General features: G+C 47.8%; 1 protein-coding gene across 1 annotated transcript in view; it reads left to right on the plus strand.

The window, feature by feature from the left end:
* Positions 1-17,734, plus strand: part of LOC108669694 (fat-like cadherin-related tumor suppressor homolog) — a 53,456-nt gene that overhangs the window by 14,714 nt on the left and 21,008 nt on the right. Inside the window, 21 exon segments of the mRNA XM_047881840.1 lie at positions 275-446; positions 1,121-1,445; positions 1,882-1,899; positions 2,554-2,693; positions 3,708-3,949; positions 4,109-4,353; positions 4,923-5,112; positions 5,382-5,472; positions 6,427-6,483; positions 6,964-7,219; positions 8,766-8,946; positions 9,312-9,427; positions 9,535-9,566; positions 9,893-10,048; positions 10,654-10,825; positions 11,888-12,091; positions 12,491-12,693; positions 13,849-14,080; positions 14,750-14,991; positions 16,815-17,103; positions 17,474-17,682. Coding sequence (XP_047737796.1) covers positions 275-446; positions 1,121-1,445; positions 1,882-1,899; positions 2,554-2,693; positions 3,708-3,949; positions 4,109-4,353; positions 4,923-5,112; positions 5,382-5,472; positions 6,427-6,483; positions 6,964-7,219; positions 8,766-8,946; positions 9,312-9,427; positions 9,535-9,566; positions 9,893-10,048; positions 10,654-10,825; positions 11,888-12,091; positions 12,491-12,693; positions 13,849-14,080; positions 14,750-14,991; positions 16,815-17,103; positions 17,474-17,682 — 3,772 coding nt within the window.

The following is a 17,734-nucleotide window of genomic DNA, read 5'->3' on the forward strand; positions in this document are numbered from 1 at the left end:
GCATGAGTGAGTGACGCACGCATGAGTGAGTGACGCGTGAGTCGTGACGCATGAGTGAGTGACGCATGCATGAGTGAGTGACGCATGCATGAGTGAGTGACGCATGCATGAGTGAGTGACGCATGCATGAGTGAGTGACGCGTGACGCATGAGTGAGTGACGCGTGACGCATGAGTGAGTGACGCGTGACGCACCACAGGTCACTCACACACACACTGATACACAGCTGTATTAATCATCACACAATATTATACACAACCTGGGTGGTTGGCAGGTCGCTGGAGGTGGCCCAGCTGAGCGCCCAGGACCTGGACTACGGGGGGCGCGCGCCCCTTGTGTTCCACATCGCTGAGGGCGACGACGAGGGGCGCTTCGTCGTGGACGCCGCGTCAGGACGCGTCGTCGTCCGTAACGCCAGCGACATCGCGCCCGAGTATCGTCTCAAGGTGGGACCACTCAGAACAATTTCTGGGTCTAATTGTTCACACACTTTTTGATGCTCTTTTTACCGGACCAAGCCGGGACAAGAGCCCTTTTGGCGGGTCAAGAAGACGCACATAAGAGTCCTTTTACCGGGACCAAGACGGGTCAAGACGGTCCAAACAAGAGCCCTTTTACCGGGCCAAGACGGGTCAAGATGACCTATCAAGATGACCTACACAATGGCCAAAACTGCATCACTATTTGGTCCAAGTGTCCATTTCTCTGCTGCAGAAGGAATTTAAAAGCAAAGAGAACGCCAAGCAAGTTCACCATATCCATATTGAAAACGTTTCGGAGTCCATCTCTATCATCAGTTTGATAATCTAAAATATGAATACAATCATTTGATAACAATCTAAAAAATGAATACAATCGTTTTGTAATCGAAATTATAAATTGTTATGAATTGATTGTATTCATTGTTTAGATTGCTATCAAATGATTTTATTTATTTTTTTAGATTGTTATCAAATGATTGTATTCAATTTTTAGATTGTTATCAAACGATTGTATTGATTTCTTCGATTGTTATCAAATGATTTTATTCATTTCTGAGATAATCGCTATCTAGCTTTAATATTCTGTGTGAACTTGCAATATAAGCAGACTGATAAATCATAAACGTTCTCTGGTGCAGGTGGTGGTTAGCGACGGCGTGTTCTCCTCGAGCGCCATACTGCACATCAGAACAGAACCGCTGCCACGAACCTCTCTCCGGTTCAGCCAAGACAAATACTTCGCTGTGGTAGAGGAGAACCACAAGGAGGTGGAGACGGTTCTCCTGGTCCACGCCGTGGGCACGGAACTCAACGAGCACCTCGAGTTCCGCATCCTGAACCCCAGCCTCATGTTCTCCATCGGGGAGACCTCGGGGGTGCTCGTTACTACTGGCACGCCCTTTGACAGGGAAGAGCAGGACTCGTACCTGCTCGTGGTGGAGGTGAGCGGGACTCGTGGTGGAGGTAAGGACTCGTGGTGGAGGTGAGCAGGACTCCCTAAACAAAATTTAGAGCCGAGGGCGGCTCTGGATTAAGTATCGCCTAGGACTTGGGGAGCATAGTCCACCAGCTTCTCTATATGTCCGCTTTTCGGTCTACATTCCGGTCCCTGAATCGGACAGCTACAAGCGCCTGGTCCTTATTCTGCCAACTCTTGCCCTACTCTCAGGAGAACATAAAGTCGGCCAGGAGCTTCTGACTAGTTGCTGATTGCGATCAGTTGGCCAACTGACCCAGAATAACTCTTATGCGAACATAGCAACTCTCGGGAGGAGGCTGAAGCATACCTTGAATTTTATTAGGGTCGTGGTGGTGACATGTTATATATTGACAGATATGCTTGCATGTTATTAAATAAACATGTAGATTTATTAGCATTAACATTAATCTCATATTTCAGGTGCGAAGTTCGTTACCGGTGACGCCGCGGCGCGTGAATGACGTGTTACGACGTGTTGATGACACGTTACGACGTGTTGATGACGTGTTACGACGTGTTACGACGTGTTGATGACGTGTTACGACGTGTTGATAACGTGTTACGACGTGTTGATGACGTGTTACGACGTGTTGGTGACGTGTTACGACGTGTTGGTGACGTGTTACGACATGTTGGTGACGTGTTACGACATGTTGGTGACGTGTTACGACGTGTTGATAACGTGTTACGACGTGTTGATGACGTGTTACGACGTATTGGTGACGTGTTACGACGTATTGGTGACGTGTTACGACGTGTTGATGACGTGTTACGACGTATTGGTGACGTGTTACGACGTGTTGGTGACGTGTTACGACGTGTTGGTGACGTGTTACGACGTGTTGATGACACGTTACGACGTGTTGATGACACGTTACGACGTGTTATGACGTGTTACGGCGTGTTGATGACGTGTTACGATGTGTTACGATGTGTTGATAACGTGTTACGACGTGTTACGACGTGTTGATGACGTGCTATGACGTGTTGATGATACGTTACGACGTGCTATGACGTGTTGATGACACGTTACGACGTGTTGATGACGTGTTACGACGTACCTCGCTCCCTAATCCTCCTCACTCCCCCCAGAGGGCAACACGGCGGGGGCGTTCACCGTGGGTCTCAACAAGGGCGCCGTGACGCTCGCCCGCCCCCTGGACGCCGAGGCCGCGGACGCCTACAGCCTCACCATCGCCGTCACCGACGCCGTCCACACCGCCACCGTCATGGTGGGTAGTGTGGGGTGTGTAGTGTGTGATATGTGGTGTGTGGGGTGTGGTATGTAGGGTGGTGTGTGTGTAGTGTGTGGTGTGGTGTGTAGGGTGGGATGTAGTGTGTAGTATAGTGTGTGATGTGTAGTGTATGCTATGTGGTGTGTAGCAAGTGGTGTGTGGTGTGTAGTGTGGGGTGTGAGAAGTGGTGTGTGGGGTGTGTGATGTGTGGGGCGTGTTGTGTAGTGTGTGGTGTGTAGTGTGTGGGGCGTGGTGTGTGGTGTGTAGTGTGTGGGGCGTGGTGTGTGGTGTGTAGTGTGTGTGGTGTGTGGCAAGTGGTGTGGAGTGGTGTGTGGTGTACTGTGTGGGGTGTGGTGTGTAGTGTGTGGAGTGTGTGATGTGCAGTGTATGGCGTGTAGTGAGTGATGTGCAGTGTATGGTGTGTGGTGTGTCGTGTTTGGGTGATATGTAGTGTGTTGTGTGATGTGTAGTGTATGCCTCGAGGCTTGGGTCTGCCTCGATGGTCTACGGCTATGCGGTAGCTGGTCTAAGGGTCTGCCCTCCGCCGTGTTGAGGCTGGGCCCTGCCTCTGTGGAGTAGACGGGAGGGGTCTGTCTGAGGGGTCTCTCTCTGTACTGGTCTAAGGGTCTGACCTCCGAAATTTTTTAACCTAGAGAGGTCGTCCTGGAGAAGAACCTGTCACGCCGGTTAAATGCGCCGGTTGTTCTATTCGTTCTGCTTGTGCTGAGGAGTTAGGCAATTTTTTAACCGTCGGAAATGTAGGAAACGTAGCGTGAGAAGTGGGAGTTGGAAGTGTTCGGGCCAATCGTGTGACCTAAGATCTGTGTTCTTTTTAAACTATAAACGACTAGTGGAGTTTTGGGGTAGTGGAGTGGAGTAGTGGATAAACGACTAGTGGAGACTAGTGGATAACTAGTGGATGACTAGTGGAAGACAAAGAACTAGTGAAACTGACTAACATTGAGCGCCCACTACGCCCCCCACCCTCACCCCGCCCCGTCCCCCGGGCAGGTCTCTGTGTCTGTAGGGGACCGCAACGAGCATCGGCCGCGGTTCTCGCAGCCCCTGTACAAGGTGGAGGTGCGGGAGAGCGCCCCGCCGGGCACGCGGGTCCTGCTGCTGGCGGCGGAGGACCGAGACCGCGACCAGCACCTGCTCTACGCCATCGTCAACGCCGCGCACGTCAGGTCCCAGGGCCTCTTCACCCTGCACCCCGTCACTGGGGACCTCCTGCTGGCCGCGCCCCTCGACAGGTGGGTGCTGGGGGTGACCTGGGGGCAGGGGGTGAACTAGGGGGTGCTGGGGTGACCTGGGGGTGACCTCTTCACCCTGCACCCCGTCACTGGGGACCTCCTGCTGGCCGCNCTGTCTCTTATACACATCTAGATGTGTATAAGAGACAGCCCCCACAGGGAGGTGCAGAAGGAGCACCTGCTGACGCTGCAGGTGCAGGACCGCATCACGCCCCGGCAGCAGGACCTCTGCCGCGTCCTCGTCAGGGTCCTGGACCACAACGACCACGCGCCACTCTTCCTGCACGCCTCCTACAGCGCCTCCCTCGACCAGGACGCGCCCCTGGGCACCAGCGTCCTCACGGTCACCGCCGTCGACCGGGACCAGGGGGCCAACGGGGCCGTGACATACTCCATGGTGTCGGGTGTGTAGTGAGGGGCCAACGGGGCCGTGACGTGCTCCATGGTGTCGGGTGCGTTGTGAGGGCCCCATGGGGCCGTGACGTGCTCCATGGTGTCGGGTGTGTAGTGAGGGCCCCATAGGGCCGTGACATACTCCATGGTGTCGGGTGTGTAGTGAGGGCCCCATGGGGCCGTGACGTGCTCCATGGTGTCGGGTGTGTCGTGAGGGCCCCATGGGGCCGTGACGTACTCCATGGTGTCGGGTGTGTAGTGAGGGCCCCATAGGGCCGTGACATACTCCATGGTGTCGGGTGTGTAGTGCGGGCCCCATGGGGCCGTGTCATACTCCATATTGCTGTAATTCCCCTCAAATTTCCCACAATTTCCCCTCAAATTTCCAGCAAATCTCCCTCAACTTCCCCTCAAATTTTCCTTCATTTTCCCTCAAATTTCCCTCAAATCCCTCAAATTTCCCCACAATTTCTCTTCGATTTTCCCTCAATTTTCACTAAATTTTTCCTCTCAATTTCCCCTCAATTTTCCTTCAAATTTCCCTCAATTTCTCCCCTCTAATCAAGCCATGTGCCAGCAGGCAACGCTGGGGGGACGTTCGTGGTGTCTGCAGACGGGGGGCAGATCTCCCTGGCGCGCCCCCTGCCCCCCCACCGCCCCCCGCAGGAGTTCAGGCTGACGGTGAGGGCGGAGGACGGGGGCGCGCCCCCCCGGCACTCCCTCGTCAGCGTCGCCGTCGCCGTGCACATGTCCAGGACCGCGTCTCCCAGGTGAGGGTAGCGGCGACGAGGGCTGGACGTTTCCAGACACGATTATTTAAGTGCAAACTAATGTTTAGTGTGTGTAATTATGGATGGTTTGTGTAGTTCTCTACATTGCATTTCATCATGTATGGTGCATACTCATGTATGATGCGTATATCATTATGTATGGTGTATAACCATGTTTGCTGCGTATGTATCGTGCATTTCATCATTTATGGTGTATAATAATGTATGCTGCGTATGTATTACTTCATTAAACACGCCTCACGCCGCAGGTTCGCACAGCGCGACTACGTGTTCGAGGTGGGCGAAGGCGCCCGCGTGGGGGCGCTGGTGGGCGAGGTGGGCGTCGAGAGTCGTCTGGNTGCTTCATCATCCTGCTTCATCATCCTGCTTCATCATCCTGCTTCAACATCCTGCTTCATCATCCTGCTTCATCTTCCTGCTTCATCATCCTGCTTCATTATTCTACTTCATCATCCTGCTTCATCATCCTGCTTCATCATCCTGCTTCATCATCCTGCTTCATCATCCTGCTTCAACATCCTGCTTCATCATCCTGCTTCATCTTCCTGCTTCATCATCCTGCTTCATTATTCTACTTCATCATCCTGCTTCATCATCCTGCTTCATCATCCTGCTTCATCATCCTGCTTCATCATCCTGCTTCAACATCCTGCTTCATCATCCTGCTTCATCTTCCTGCTTCATCATCCTGCTTCATTATTCTACTTCATCATCCTGCTTCATCATCCTGCTTCATCATCCTGCTTCATCATCCTGCTTCATCATCCTGCTTCAACATCCTGCTTCATCATCCTGCTTCATCTTCCTGCTTCATCATCCTGCTTCATTATTCTACTTCATCATCCTGCTTCATCATCCTGCTTCATCATCCTGCTTCATCATCCTGCTTCATCATCCTGCTTCAACATCCTGCTTCATCATCCTGCTTCATCTTCCTGCTTCATCATCCTGCTTCATTATTCTACTTCATCATCCTGCTTCATCATCCTGCTTCATCATCCTGCTTCATCATCCTGCTTCATCATCCTGCTTCAACATCCTGCTTCATCATCCTGCTTCATCTTCCTGCTTCATCATCCTGCTTCATTATTCTACTTCATCATCCTGCTTCATTATCCTGCTTCATCAGTATTTTTCTAAGCCAAGCTTCACTTTTAATTCTATTTATTTTATGTTATTAATTTTGCACTTACGAAGCTCAAGGTCAAGTTAAGAATAAAGCTACGTTACCAGCCACGATTATTTATGTGCAAATTAATGTATATTGTGTGTAATTATGGATGGTTTGTGTAGGTATATACATTGCATGTAATCATGTATGATGACCTCACCCTCAGGGCCCAGTCCATGGTGAGCTGATGGCCTCACCCTCAGGGCCCAGTCCATGGTGAGCTGATGGCCTCACCCTCAGGGCCCAGTCCATGGTGAGCGTGTGGGCCTCACCCTCAGGGCCCAGTCCATGGTGAGCTGATGGCCTCAGCCTCAGGGCCCAGTCCATGGTGAGCTGAGGGCCTCACCCTCAGGGCCCAGTCCATGGTGAGCTGAGGGCCTCACCCTCGTGTTTCACACGAGACACTACATACATGAAATTATTAAATCCATAAATTATTAAGTAAAGTAATAATAAAGTATAAATTATTAAAGTAAAGTAATAAGTGATAATAATAATAATTATTATTATTATTACGAAATTATTTAATTCACAAGTCCCAAACACCACTAAATGCGCACAGCTTGAGCATGGCGAGTTTATGGTGAGTATGCACCGTGTGAGTGTGAAGAACATGTATGGTGATTGATGACGTACTCACCACGACGCTTGATGTGCAGAGTGGCCAGGAGTCGTGGTGTCGTGTGGTGATCAACATCCTGGACGAGAACGACAACGTGCCCGTGTTCACGCACACGACGTACCACGGGCACGTGTCCGAGGCCGGTCCCGCGAACACCGTGGTGCTGCTGCAGGGCCACAACTCCCCTCTGGTGGTGAGGGCAACGGACCGCGACTCTCAGCACAACGCGCGCCTCTTCTACGAGATCATTGAGGCCGAGGCCCGGCAGTACTTCTCCATAGACTCCGCTACAGGTTAGTATAGCTGCCTTCTCCATAGACTCTGCTACAGGTTAGTACAGCTGCCTTCTCACGCTTGTTGGGGGGGAGGCTCCGGTGGTGGCCGAAGGAGAGGTACCGGAAGAGGGGGGAGGTGGGCGAATGCAGGAAGGGTGGCCAGGAATGCCGCTGCCTCCACGGGGCTGTCCCACAGTGAGGAGACGCTGAGGGACGGGGCAGGCGAAAAGGTGCTGAACGGACTGGAGGGGATCCCTGCATTAAGGGGAAGCGGAGCTATGGGAGCGTCCGATCCCAGCGGAGTAGGACGCCCGGGAGCTGCAGTATCCCGAGCGGAGCTGGGATAGCGCCGAGCGGTAGGGTCGCGGGAGTGAAGCCTCCACTGCTGCAATCGGCGGTGGTGGGGCTGCGAAGACAGCGTTGTTATCGTCGGTCGCTGCAACGCGGGAGGCGATCTCCCTGCGGATGGAGCGTTTAGCCTCCCTATAGGCACCGGCGGACATGATGCCATTTGCCGGAAATGGTTTCAACATGATGGCCGAATCTCGACTGGATAGAGGTTTTCATGACGCGGTACCGAGGGGAGCAGAGGCAATATGGAATGAGGCATGGGAGGGCTGGAGGGCACTGGCGAGGAACTGGGCACAAACCAGGCCCAGGTTAGCGGGCAGGGGAAGGACGCCTGTCTCATGGTGAAGATGGGCGATCGGGGCCATTTTGAGGCAGCCGGTGGCTAGTCTCAGAGCAGAGTTTTGGATGGTTTGCAGGCTAGCTATTGCAGTGCGTTAAGCAACAGGGTACCAGATGGGGGCATCGTGTTTGAGGATTGGGGGCGTTATTGTCCGGTAGGTGGCAATGATGTCCTCCTTGGAGAAGCCCCAGTTAGTTAAAAGGGTGTAGGCAGGATTGGGGAGTGTCTGTGGTGTAGAGCGTGACGGAAGACTTGCCTGAAGCTACGGTCAATTTCGTGTCAGCCGACCAGTCTGAGACGCCCCGGCGAAGCCCGGCGAGGTCAGCCTCCGCAGCGTCGAGCCTCAGGGACGACACGAAGATAGTATATGAGGCAATATTGGGGGCTGCTACAAGTATATCAGAGATGAAGTGGTTTAATAGGGCCAGCGAGATGACGGAATCTTGGGGAACTCCTGAGTGAATTGTTCTGAGGGGAGATTGCGTTCTGAGGTAGAGGCAGGATGCCATCCTGCCTCTGAGGTAGCAGCACAGCCATCGGACCAGGTTGTGGTGTAGGTCCGAAACCGCGATCAAGCTCCGAAGGAGAGGGTGGTCGATATTATCCTCGTCAGTAACGCCTCCGTGACACCCCGTAACGCCTCAGTGACGTCTACCCATTTCCCATGTATCTCCCCCGTAACACCTCCGTAACTCTCTCTTGTAACGCCTCCGTAATGTCTACCCATCGCCCATGTAACGTCTCCGTTACTCCCCCCGTAATCCCCCAACAGGAGCCATCAGGACACTGGGTGTGGTGGACCACGAGGTGACGTAATAACACCCCCGTAACACCCCCGTAACCCTCCCGTAACACCCCGTAACCCCCCTACAGGAGCCATCAGGACGCTGGGTGTGGTGGACCACGAGGTGACGTAACGCGTGACGTTCAGCGTGAGTGTGCGTGACGAGGGCAGCCCGCGTCTCACGGCGCCGTCCCACGCCCGCGTCACCGTCGACGTCGACGACGTCAACGACGTCCCGCCGCGCTTCCTGCGTCAGCTCTACGACGCTACGTNTGAGCATGTTCTGTCTCTTATACACATCTAGATGTGTATAAGAGACAGACGCATGAGTGAGTGACGCACGCATGAGTGAGTGACGCACGCATGAGTGAGTGACGCACGCATGAGTGAGTGACGCGTGAGTCGTGACGCATGAGTGAGTGACGCATGCATGAGTGAGTGACGCATGCATGAGTGAGTGACGCATGCATGAGTGAGTGACGCATGCATGAGTGAGTGACGCGTGACGCATGAGTGAGTGACGCGTGACGCATGAGTGAGTGACGCGTGACGCACCACAGGTCACTCACACACACACTGATACACAGCTGTATTAATCATCACACAATATTATACACAACCTGGGTGGTTGGCAGGTCGCTGGAGGTGGCCCAGCTGAGCGCCCAGGACCTGGACTACGGGGGGCGCGCGCCCCTTGTGTTCCACATCGCTGAGGGCGACGACGAGGGGCGCTTCAGGACTCGTGGTGGAGGTGAGCAGGACTCGTGGTGGAGGTGAGCAGGACTCGTGGTGGAGGTGAGCGGGACTCTCCTAACAAAATTTAGAGCCGATAGCTACTCTTGATTAAGCAACGCCTAGGACTCGGGGAGCACAGTCCACCAGCTCCCTATGTCCGCTTTTCGGTCTACATTCCGGTCCCCGAATCAGACAGCTACTAGCGACTGGTCCTTATTCTGCCAACTCTTGCCCTACTCTCAGGAGACCATAAAGTCGGCAAGGAGGTTCTGACTAGTCGCTGGCTCGCTAATTGCGATCAGTTGGCCAACTGACCCAGAATAAATCTTACGCGAACAAAGCGACTCTGGGGAGGAGGCTGAAGACATACTTTGAATTTTGTTAGGGTCGTGGTGGTGACATGTTATAGTGACAGGTGTGCTTGCATGTTATTTAATATTTATGTAGAGTTAGTATCATTAATATTAATGACATATTTCAGGTACGCAGTTCCCTACCGGTGACGCCGCGGCGCGTGAGTCACGTGGTCGTGCAGGTCGTGGTGCTCGACAAGAACGACAACGCGCCTGTCTTCGTCAACACGCCCTACTTCGGCGTCCTGCCCGTCGACTCTCCTAAAGATTCTGTCGTCTTCAAGGTATGTGCCTTGAATATTATTCTCTAGAGTCTTTATTCTGAATAATATTATTTTTGTTGTCAAATTTTAGAAATATTTGTTGGGTATCAGATCAGGGTCCCGCAGTACGTTTAGTGGAGGCACGTCTGGCGTGTATGTGCAGACGATCCATTCCGCTTTCAAATCTGGTTCGTTTTTCGCGTTCAAATTTGGTTATTTTTTCAGGTTCAGGCGAAGCATTTCGCCTTTAAATCATGTTTGTTTTATTTCAGCTTCATTATACGTATTCCGCCTTCAAATTTTGCTTGTTTACCAGGTCCAGGCGGCGCATTCCTCCTTCAAATCTGATTCTGTTTTTAGGTTCAGACGATGAATTTCGCATTAAAATCTGGTTCGTCATTCAGGTTCAGGCGACAGATTTCGCCTTCAAATCTGTTTGTTTCCCAGGTTCAGGCGACAGATTTCGACGCAGACGAGAACAAAGACGTGCGGTACGAGCTGACGAGCGGCGAGGGCGACGTGTTCAGCGTGCACCGCACGACAGGCGACGTGCGCCTAGCCTTGAAATTTCTTTGTTTCCTAGGTTCAGGCGACAGATTTCGCCTTGAAATTTCTTTGTTTCCCAGGTTCAGGCGACGGACTTCGACGCAGACGAGAACAAAGACGTGCGGTACGAGCTGACGAGCGGCGAGGGCGACGTGTTCAGCGTGCACCGCACGACAGGCGACGTGCGCCTGCGACGACCGCTGCGAGGTCTCCTGCACGACTACGAGCTCGTCGTCGCTGCTTATGATGGAGGTCAGCTGTAGTAGAATGCATTAGTAAATAAAATAGATCACATGATTAGTTTTAATGGACGCGTTAAGAACCAAGTAATTAGTCAAATTTCGAAAATTTAAGAAATCAAATTTGAAAAAAAATCAAAGAGTTACGTGGAGGTCAGGGTTATTATTACGTGGAGCCCACGATTATTATTACTTGGTGGTCAGCTGTATTAGAATGCATTAGTAAATTAAATAGATCACATGATTAATTTCAATGAATGCCTTGAGAACCAAGTAATAAATCAAATTTCAAAAATTCCAAAAAAAAAACAAATTTAAAAAAAATCAAAGACATACGTGGAAGTCAAGATTATTAGTAGTCATTAGTAAATAAAATAGAATACATGATTAATTTCAATGAATGCGTTGAGAACAAAATAAAAAAAATGATTTTTTGGCGGTCGGGACAGCAATAATTTGACTGAATCTCCCTCATTGGAAGATTTTAGAGAATTACGAATTATTTTAACGTGAAAAGTCGAACATTGTTCGTGCCTCCTTCCAACATTGTTCATGTCATCTTCTCTCGTGATTTGTTCGGTATTGAAAGTTTATTATAAATAAAATTACCTAATCGGCATTAGCTAGAATGACTGATACAATTTTTTGATTTAAAAGAAAATTTTGTGAAAATTCAAAATAGAAAAACTCTGACACGGCTAGTAGCCCTGACGCCAGCTTTAGACCATCTGTTCAGACCGCGGAATTGGATTCCATAATACTGGTCAAAACTACGACTTGTAGCTCACAATAATATTAAATAAATAATTATTATTAGTATATTATTTATAGTTACCATAAATTAAATATAAATGTTTTTGATATTACTAGAAAGTTGTGGTTCACTTTGGTCTATAACATAGATATTTTATACTTAAAGTCGCTGACATAAATACCGCGGTGACTAAAGTAGCATGACGTTTTATATGTTTTTATATGTTTTATATGTTATATTTATTATATTATCATATTTGTTTTATTATATTTATAATTTTATATGTTATTATATGTTTTATATGTTCCATGTCCACCACAGGGCAACCGCCGCTGTCCTCCACCGCCGTTGTCCACCTGAAGGTGGTGGACAAGTCCCAGCCCATCTTCCGGCGTCAGTTCTACAGCGCTGACGTGCAGGAGTCAGCGGAGGTCAGCACTCCGGTGGTCAGCGTCGAGGCCTACAGTCAGCTCAACCGCAAGCTCTTCTACACCATCGTCAGCGGCGAGGGCCATCACCACTTCGGCATCATAACATATTTGTCTTTTTCTCAATTTCTTAAAACGTCGTGCAGCAATAATCTCAAATAATTTATATTGTAGTTCAATCATTTTTATTTATCTACATCCCTGCAAGTATTTATCTTTTATACTTCCAATTTTATTTTGTTTTACATCTTTTATACTTCAAATTCTATAGACGACAACATTCGCTTCGTTACCGCACTCCATCAATATATAAAAAATAAGTACCGAACTAAATTAGCTAATTTGCATTAGCTCGAACGATCAATTATTATTCTTCGATATGTTTTGTTTTTGTAACGCCACGAGAAATGCTTCTTAGAATAATAAAAATAATATTATATTCACGTATAAATTTACTTATTTATTCAGATTACTTGTAATAATTATTGTACTGCAGGCATCATCAGAGTCCATGACGTACTGGACTACGAGCAGCAGTCACGGTACGTTGTCACGGTACGGGCGCTGGACACGGTCACGGGCAAACACGCGGACGTGGAGGTGGCCGTGACCGTGACGGACAGCAACGATCACGCCCCGCGGTTCCCCGCGCCCTTCGTCAACGTCGAGGTGTCTGAGGGCGCCGCCATCGCTGCGCAGGTGCTGCTAGTGGTTACTAGTGTTGCTAGATCGTAACTAGTGGTGAAATGTAGTGTTGCTAGGTCATAACTAGTTATGAATTATAATGTTTTAAGCTCATAACTAGTGGTGAAATATAGTGTTTCTAGGTCATAAATAGTGGTGAAATATAAATAACCAGTGTTTTCTAGGACAAAACTAGTGTTGGAATTAATAACTAGTGTTTACTAGTGAACAACTAGTGTTTCTAGGTCATAACTAGTGTTAAAATATAAATAACTAGTGTTTACTAGTGAACAACTAGTGTTTCTAGGTCATAACTAGTGTTAAAATATAAATAACTAGTGTTTACTAGTGAACAACTAGTGTTTCTAGGTCATAACTAGTGTTAAAATATAAATAACTAGTGTTTACTAGTGAGCAACTAGTGTTTCTAGTCTCTGGGTCATAACAAGTGTTGAAATAAATCGCTACTTTTTTTTCTAAAAATAAGAATAACACGTATTTTTAGCTCATAACTAGTGTAATGTTAGTTAGTTAGTTAGTATTTCTACGTCGTTGTTTGATGCAAATGTCCTGAGCCAAAAAATACGAAAAAAGGCGAAAAGTACGATGTTCTGTACGAAAAGTAGTGAGCGGTGTTGTTCAATATAATTACAATGTTTTGCATCTGTTAATGTAGTTAACCATTCTCAAATATTGTATAGGTTATTAACTTGTATATATATCTTCTGTGTTTCGTTCATAAGTATTTTATATCGTTCACTATTCATCTAAATGACTAAACGTTCGACTAAATAAAACTCACTAAAAAAACTAAACTTACTCTAATAGCGATTTACCTTTTACCCTTGTTTACTTCATCCTTACCAGTTCCGTCCGTGAAAATGGCGTATTAGTGCTAGTGCAGAAGTGTGTTATTATTTGGGCAGTTTGAGACACATTTCATTCTTTCAGTGTATATGCTTGTTCAAATTTATTTGACCGTTGATATCTGAACGCAGGTGCAATATGGGCAGTTCGATCCATTTAATTTCCTTAGTATGAAAATGTTGTTCAAGTTCATTCCACCCTTTATTCCTGAACGCAGGTGTAATATGGGCAGTTCGACCCATTTAATTTCCTTAGTATGTAAATATTGTTCAAGTTTATTTGACCTTTGATTCCTGAACGCAGGTGCTGCAGGTGCAAGCGGCCGACGACGACACCGGTGACAACGGCCGCATAAGCTACATGCTCGAGGAAGACAACCGCGACAACGACAACTTCTACATGGATAACAACTCTGGTGTTGTTGTCCTCAAGCGCAGTCTGGACCGAGAGAGACAAGCGTCCCACATGCTCACTATCGTCGCCACTGATAAGGGGTCCCCGCCCCTCTCGTCCACTGCATACGCGCTTGTTAATGGTGAGCATGTTGGCCATTAAGAAATAATATAGTAAGGATTGAGATGATTGTGATGTGTAGAAGTAACCATAGGGTATTGTGTACGTGGTAGGTTGATGGTGATGGGTATATACATGTGTATATGTCGTCTGATATTTTCCATTTGACATTAATGTTGTCGTACGTTTGGCATTGCATTGCTGGACATGACATCTTATTACTAATGTTGTCGGACGTCAGGCATTGCTACGCTGGACATGACATTTTACCACCAATGTTGTCGTACGTCTGGCATTGCAGTGCTGCACATGACATTTTACCACTAACGTTGTCGTACGTCTGATATTGCAGCTCTGACATGACATAAATCACTAATGTTGTCGTACGTCTGGCCTTGCAGCGCTGTACATGACATATACGTAATTACTAGTGTCGTATGTATGACATTGCAGTGCTGGACATGACATTTTATTACTAGTGTCGTACGTCTGGTATTGCAGCGCTGGACATGACAGTTTATAACTAAAGTCGTACGTATGGTATTGCAGCGCTGGACATGACAGTTTATAACTAAAGTCGTACGTCTAGTATTGCAGCGCTGGACATGACAGCTTATAACTAATGTCGTACGTCTGGCCTTGCAGTGCTGGACTTGAACTCACTAATGTTGTCGTACGTCTGTCCTTGCAGTGTTGGACATGAACGACAACCCGCCAGAGCCGGAGCAGCCGTCAGTGCGGTGCAGAGTGTCGCAGGGGGCGCCACGCAACCACTTCGTCGCGCTCGTCGCCGCGCACGACGAGGACGTCGATGACGCAGACAAGCTCGTCTACGCCATCGTCAGCGGCAACACAGCGCAGGCCTTCAACATCGAGCCCGACACTGGTCAGTGTTGCGGGAACATTTACACTGCTTTCAGGTGGTATTTTTATGTTGATTCTTGACGTTCCTGTAAATGTTCTACTGCAGTAATCGAATGAAATAATTTATTCACTGCAAGTTTTGAATGCCGCGAAAATGATGTATGGTTATTTGATGTAGTGGTCCCCAGACTACGGTCAATTTGGGCTATAATTTTTTTTCTTTGGGCTATAATTCTCTTATTATTGCAACACTTCTCTTTAACTTCAGTTCTTGTTTGTCTGCTAGAAATCTTATAATATATATTTAACACATTTCTAACTGTCCAATCTATCTGAAATTTTGCACACTTGCTTAAAGTCGCAGACTATGCATGAATCAATTGACAGAATAATTAATTTTAAAATTTAAAAAATATACTTTTTATATTTTAAAATAAATATTAGAAATACCGTATAGTTTTTTAATATTTAAAAATAAAGTAAGAAATTCATTGTACATGTGTAACATTGGAGACACTGGCCTCTCTAGAAGTGTTGTCTATAAAAAATAATTTTTAAACGCATATTATTCATACTGCTTTCTGTTGGTGTTTTTTTCATGACACCTCATGACTTTTCTGTACTGCAATAATCGAAAAAAATAATTTATTCATTGCACGTATTGAATGCCGTGTGAATGATATATGGTTATTTGATGAAGTGATACTCAGACTACGGGTTAATTTGGGCTATAATTCTATTTTTCTGGGGTCAAAATGGCTTACAAAAATAAATAAATGATTTAGTTTGGTATAAAGTTTGATAACTCGGGAAATGTTGGTTAGTGTGGCATGTGTTAAATTAGGTAGAAAGATGGACAACTGGGGACAGCACTAGTATAGTGCTATTCCTACCTGAAGTGCCACCACCAGCACTAGTATAATTCTATTCCTACCTGAATAACACGGCACTTATTTGGCAACAAGCACTCAGGGACACATGCAAGACATTGTCTAAATGTGGATGCATTCTTTAGCTCTATATGTGTCGTCCTAACCCGGTTTCTCCCCATTCATGACCCATGTATGGACAACATGACCCATGTATGGACAACATAACCCATGTATGGACAACATAACCCATATATGGACAACATAACCCATGTATGGACAACATGACCATATATGGACAACATGACCTATGTATGGACAACATGACCCATGTATGGACAACATGACCATATATGGACAACATGACCTATGTATGGACAACATGACCCATGTATGGACAACATGACCATATATGGACAACATGACCTATGTATGGACAACATGACCCATGTATGGACAACATGACCATATATGGACAACATGACCTATGTATGGACAACATGACCCATGTATGGACAACATGACCATATATGGACAACATGACCTATGTATGGACAACATGACCCATGTATGGACAACATGACCATATATGGACAACATGACCTATGTATGGACAACATGACCCATGTATGGACAACATGACCATATATGGACAACATGACCTATGTATGGACAACATGACCCATGTATGGACAACATGACCATATATGGACAACATGACCTATGTATGGACAACATGACCCATGTATGGACAACATGACCATATATGGACAACATGACCTATGTATGGACAACATGACCCATGTATGGACAACATGACCATATATGGACAACATGACCTATGTATGGACAACATGACCCATGTATGGACAACATGACCATATATGGACAACATGACCTATGTATGGACAACATGACCCATGTATGGACAACATGACCATATATGGACAACATGACCNCACCCTTCCCTCACACCACCCTTCCCTCACACCACCCTTCCCTCACATCACCCTCCCCTCACAGTGCCCGTCCCTCACGTGCTCGTCCCTCACACCACCCTTCCCTCACGTGCCCGTCCCTCACGTGCCCGTCCCTCACGTGCCCGTCCCTCACGTGCCCGTCCCTCTCGTGCCCGTCCCTCACGTGCCCGTCCCTTACGTGCCCGTCCCGCAGGTGGCAGAGAACGGGCCCGCGGGGACGCCCGTGGTGCAGGTGGAGGCACGGGACCGGGACCAAGGAACCTACGGGCACGTGACGTACCACCTGCTGGGGGACGTCGCCAGCAAGTACCTGCGCGTCGACAGGAGCTCTGGTACGTCCCGTGGTTACTGTCAACATGTCTCTGCCAACATGTTTTCAGTTTCAGCATTCAGTTACTAAATTTTCTAATTCATTAGTCTCATTCATTAGACACTTAATCTATTCTATATATGTGCAAGCCTACTACTATTGTGTTTGTATATTTCACAGAGAAAAATACACTGATAAAGATAGAGAAATCATCTTGATAAAGATAAAAATGCACTTTAAGACACAAATAAATGCCTTGTCAGATAAAGGTAATAAACGCACTGTGAGATAAACATAATTGATGCACTGTAAGATAAACATAATAAATGCACTGTATGATAAAGATGTGAGATAAATATAAAAATGGTACCAAATTACCCGTCGACCGCCAGGCGAGGTATGGACGGCGGCCGAGCTTGACCGCGAGCTGACGCCAGTTCTGTCCTTCACGGTGATGGCCGTGGACGGCGGCGGACGGACGGGCTTCAGCGCTCTGTCCGTCGCCGTGATGGACGAAAACGACAACAAACCGCAGTTTGAGTTCCGCAAATACCGAGCGCTGGTAGCGAGCAACCACAGCAGACAGCAACCATTGCTTAAGGTGACCATTAGTAACCCTAACCTAACACTGCACCTTACTAGTCCTAGTCAAC

This window comes from Hyalella azteca, unplaced genomic scaffold, assembly GCF_000764305.2.
Source record: "Hyalella azteca isolate HAZT.00-mixed unplaced genomic scaffold, Hazt_2.0.2 contig8946, whole genome shotgun sequence".
In the NCBI taxonomy this organism is placed as follows: Eukaryota; Metazoa; Arthropoda; class Malacostraca; order Amphipoda; family Hyalellidae; genus Hyalella; species Hyalella azteca.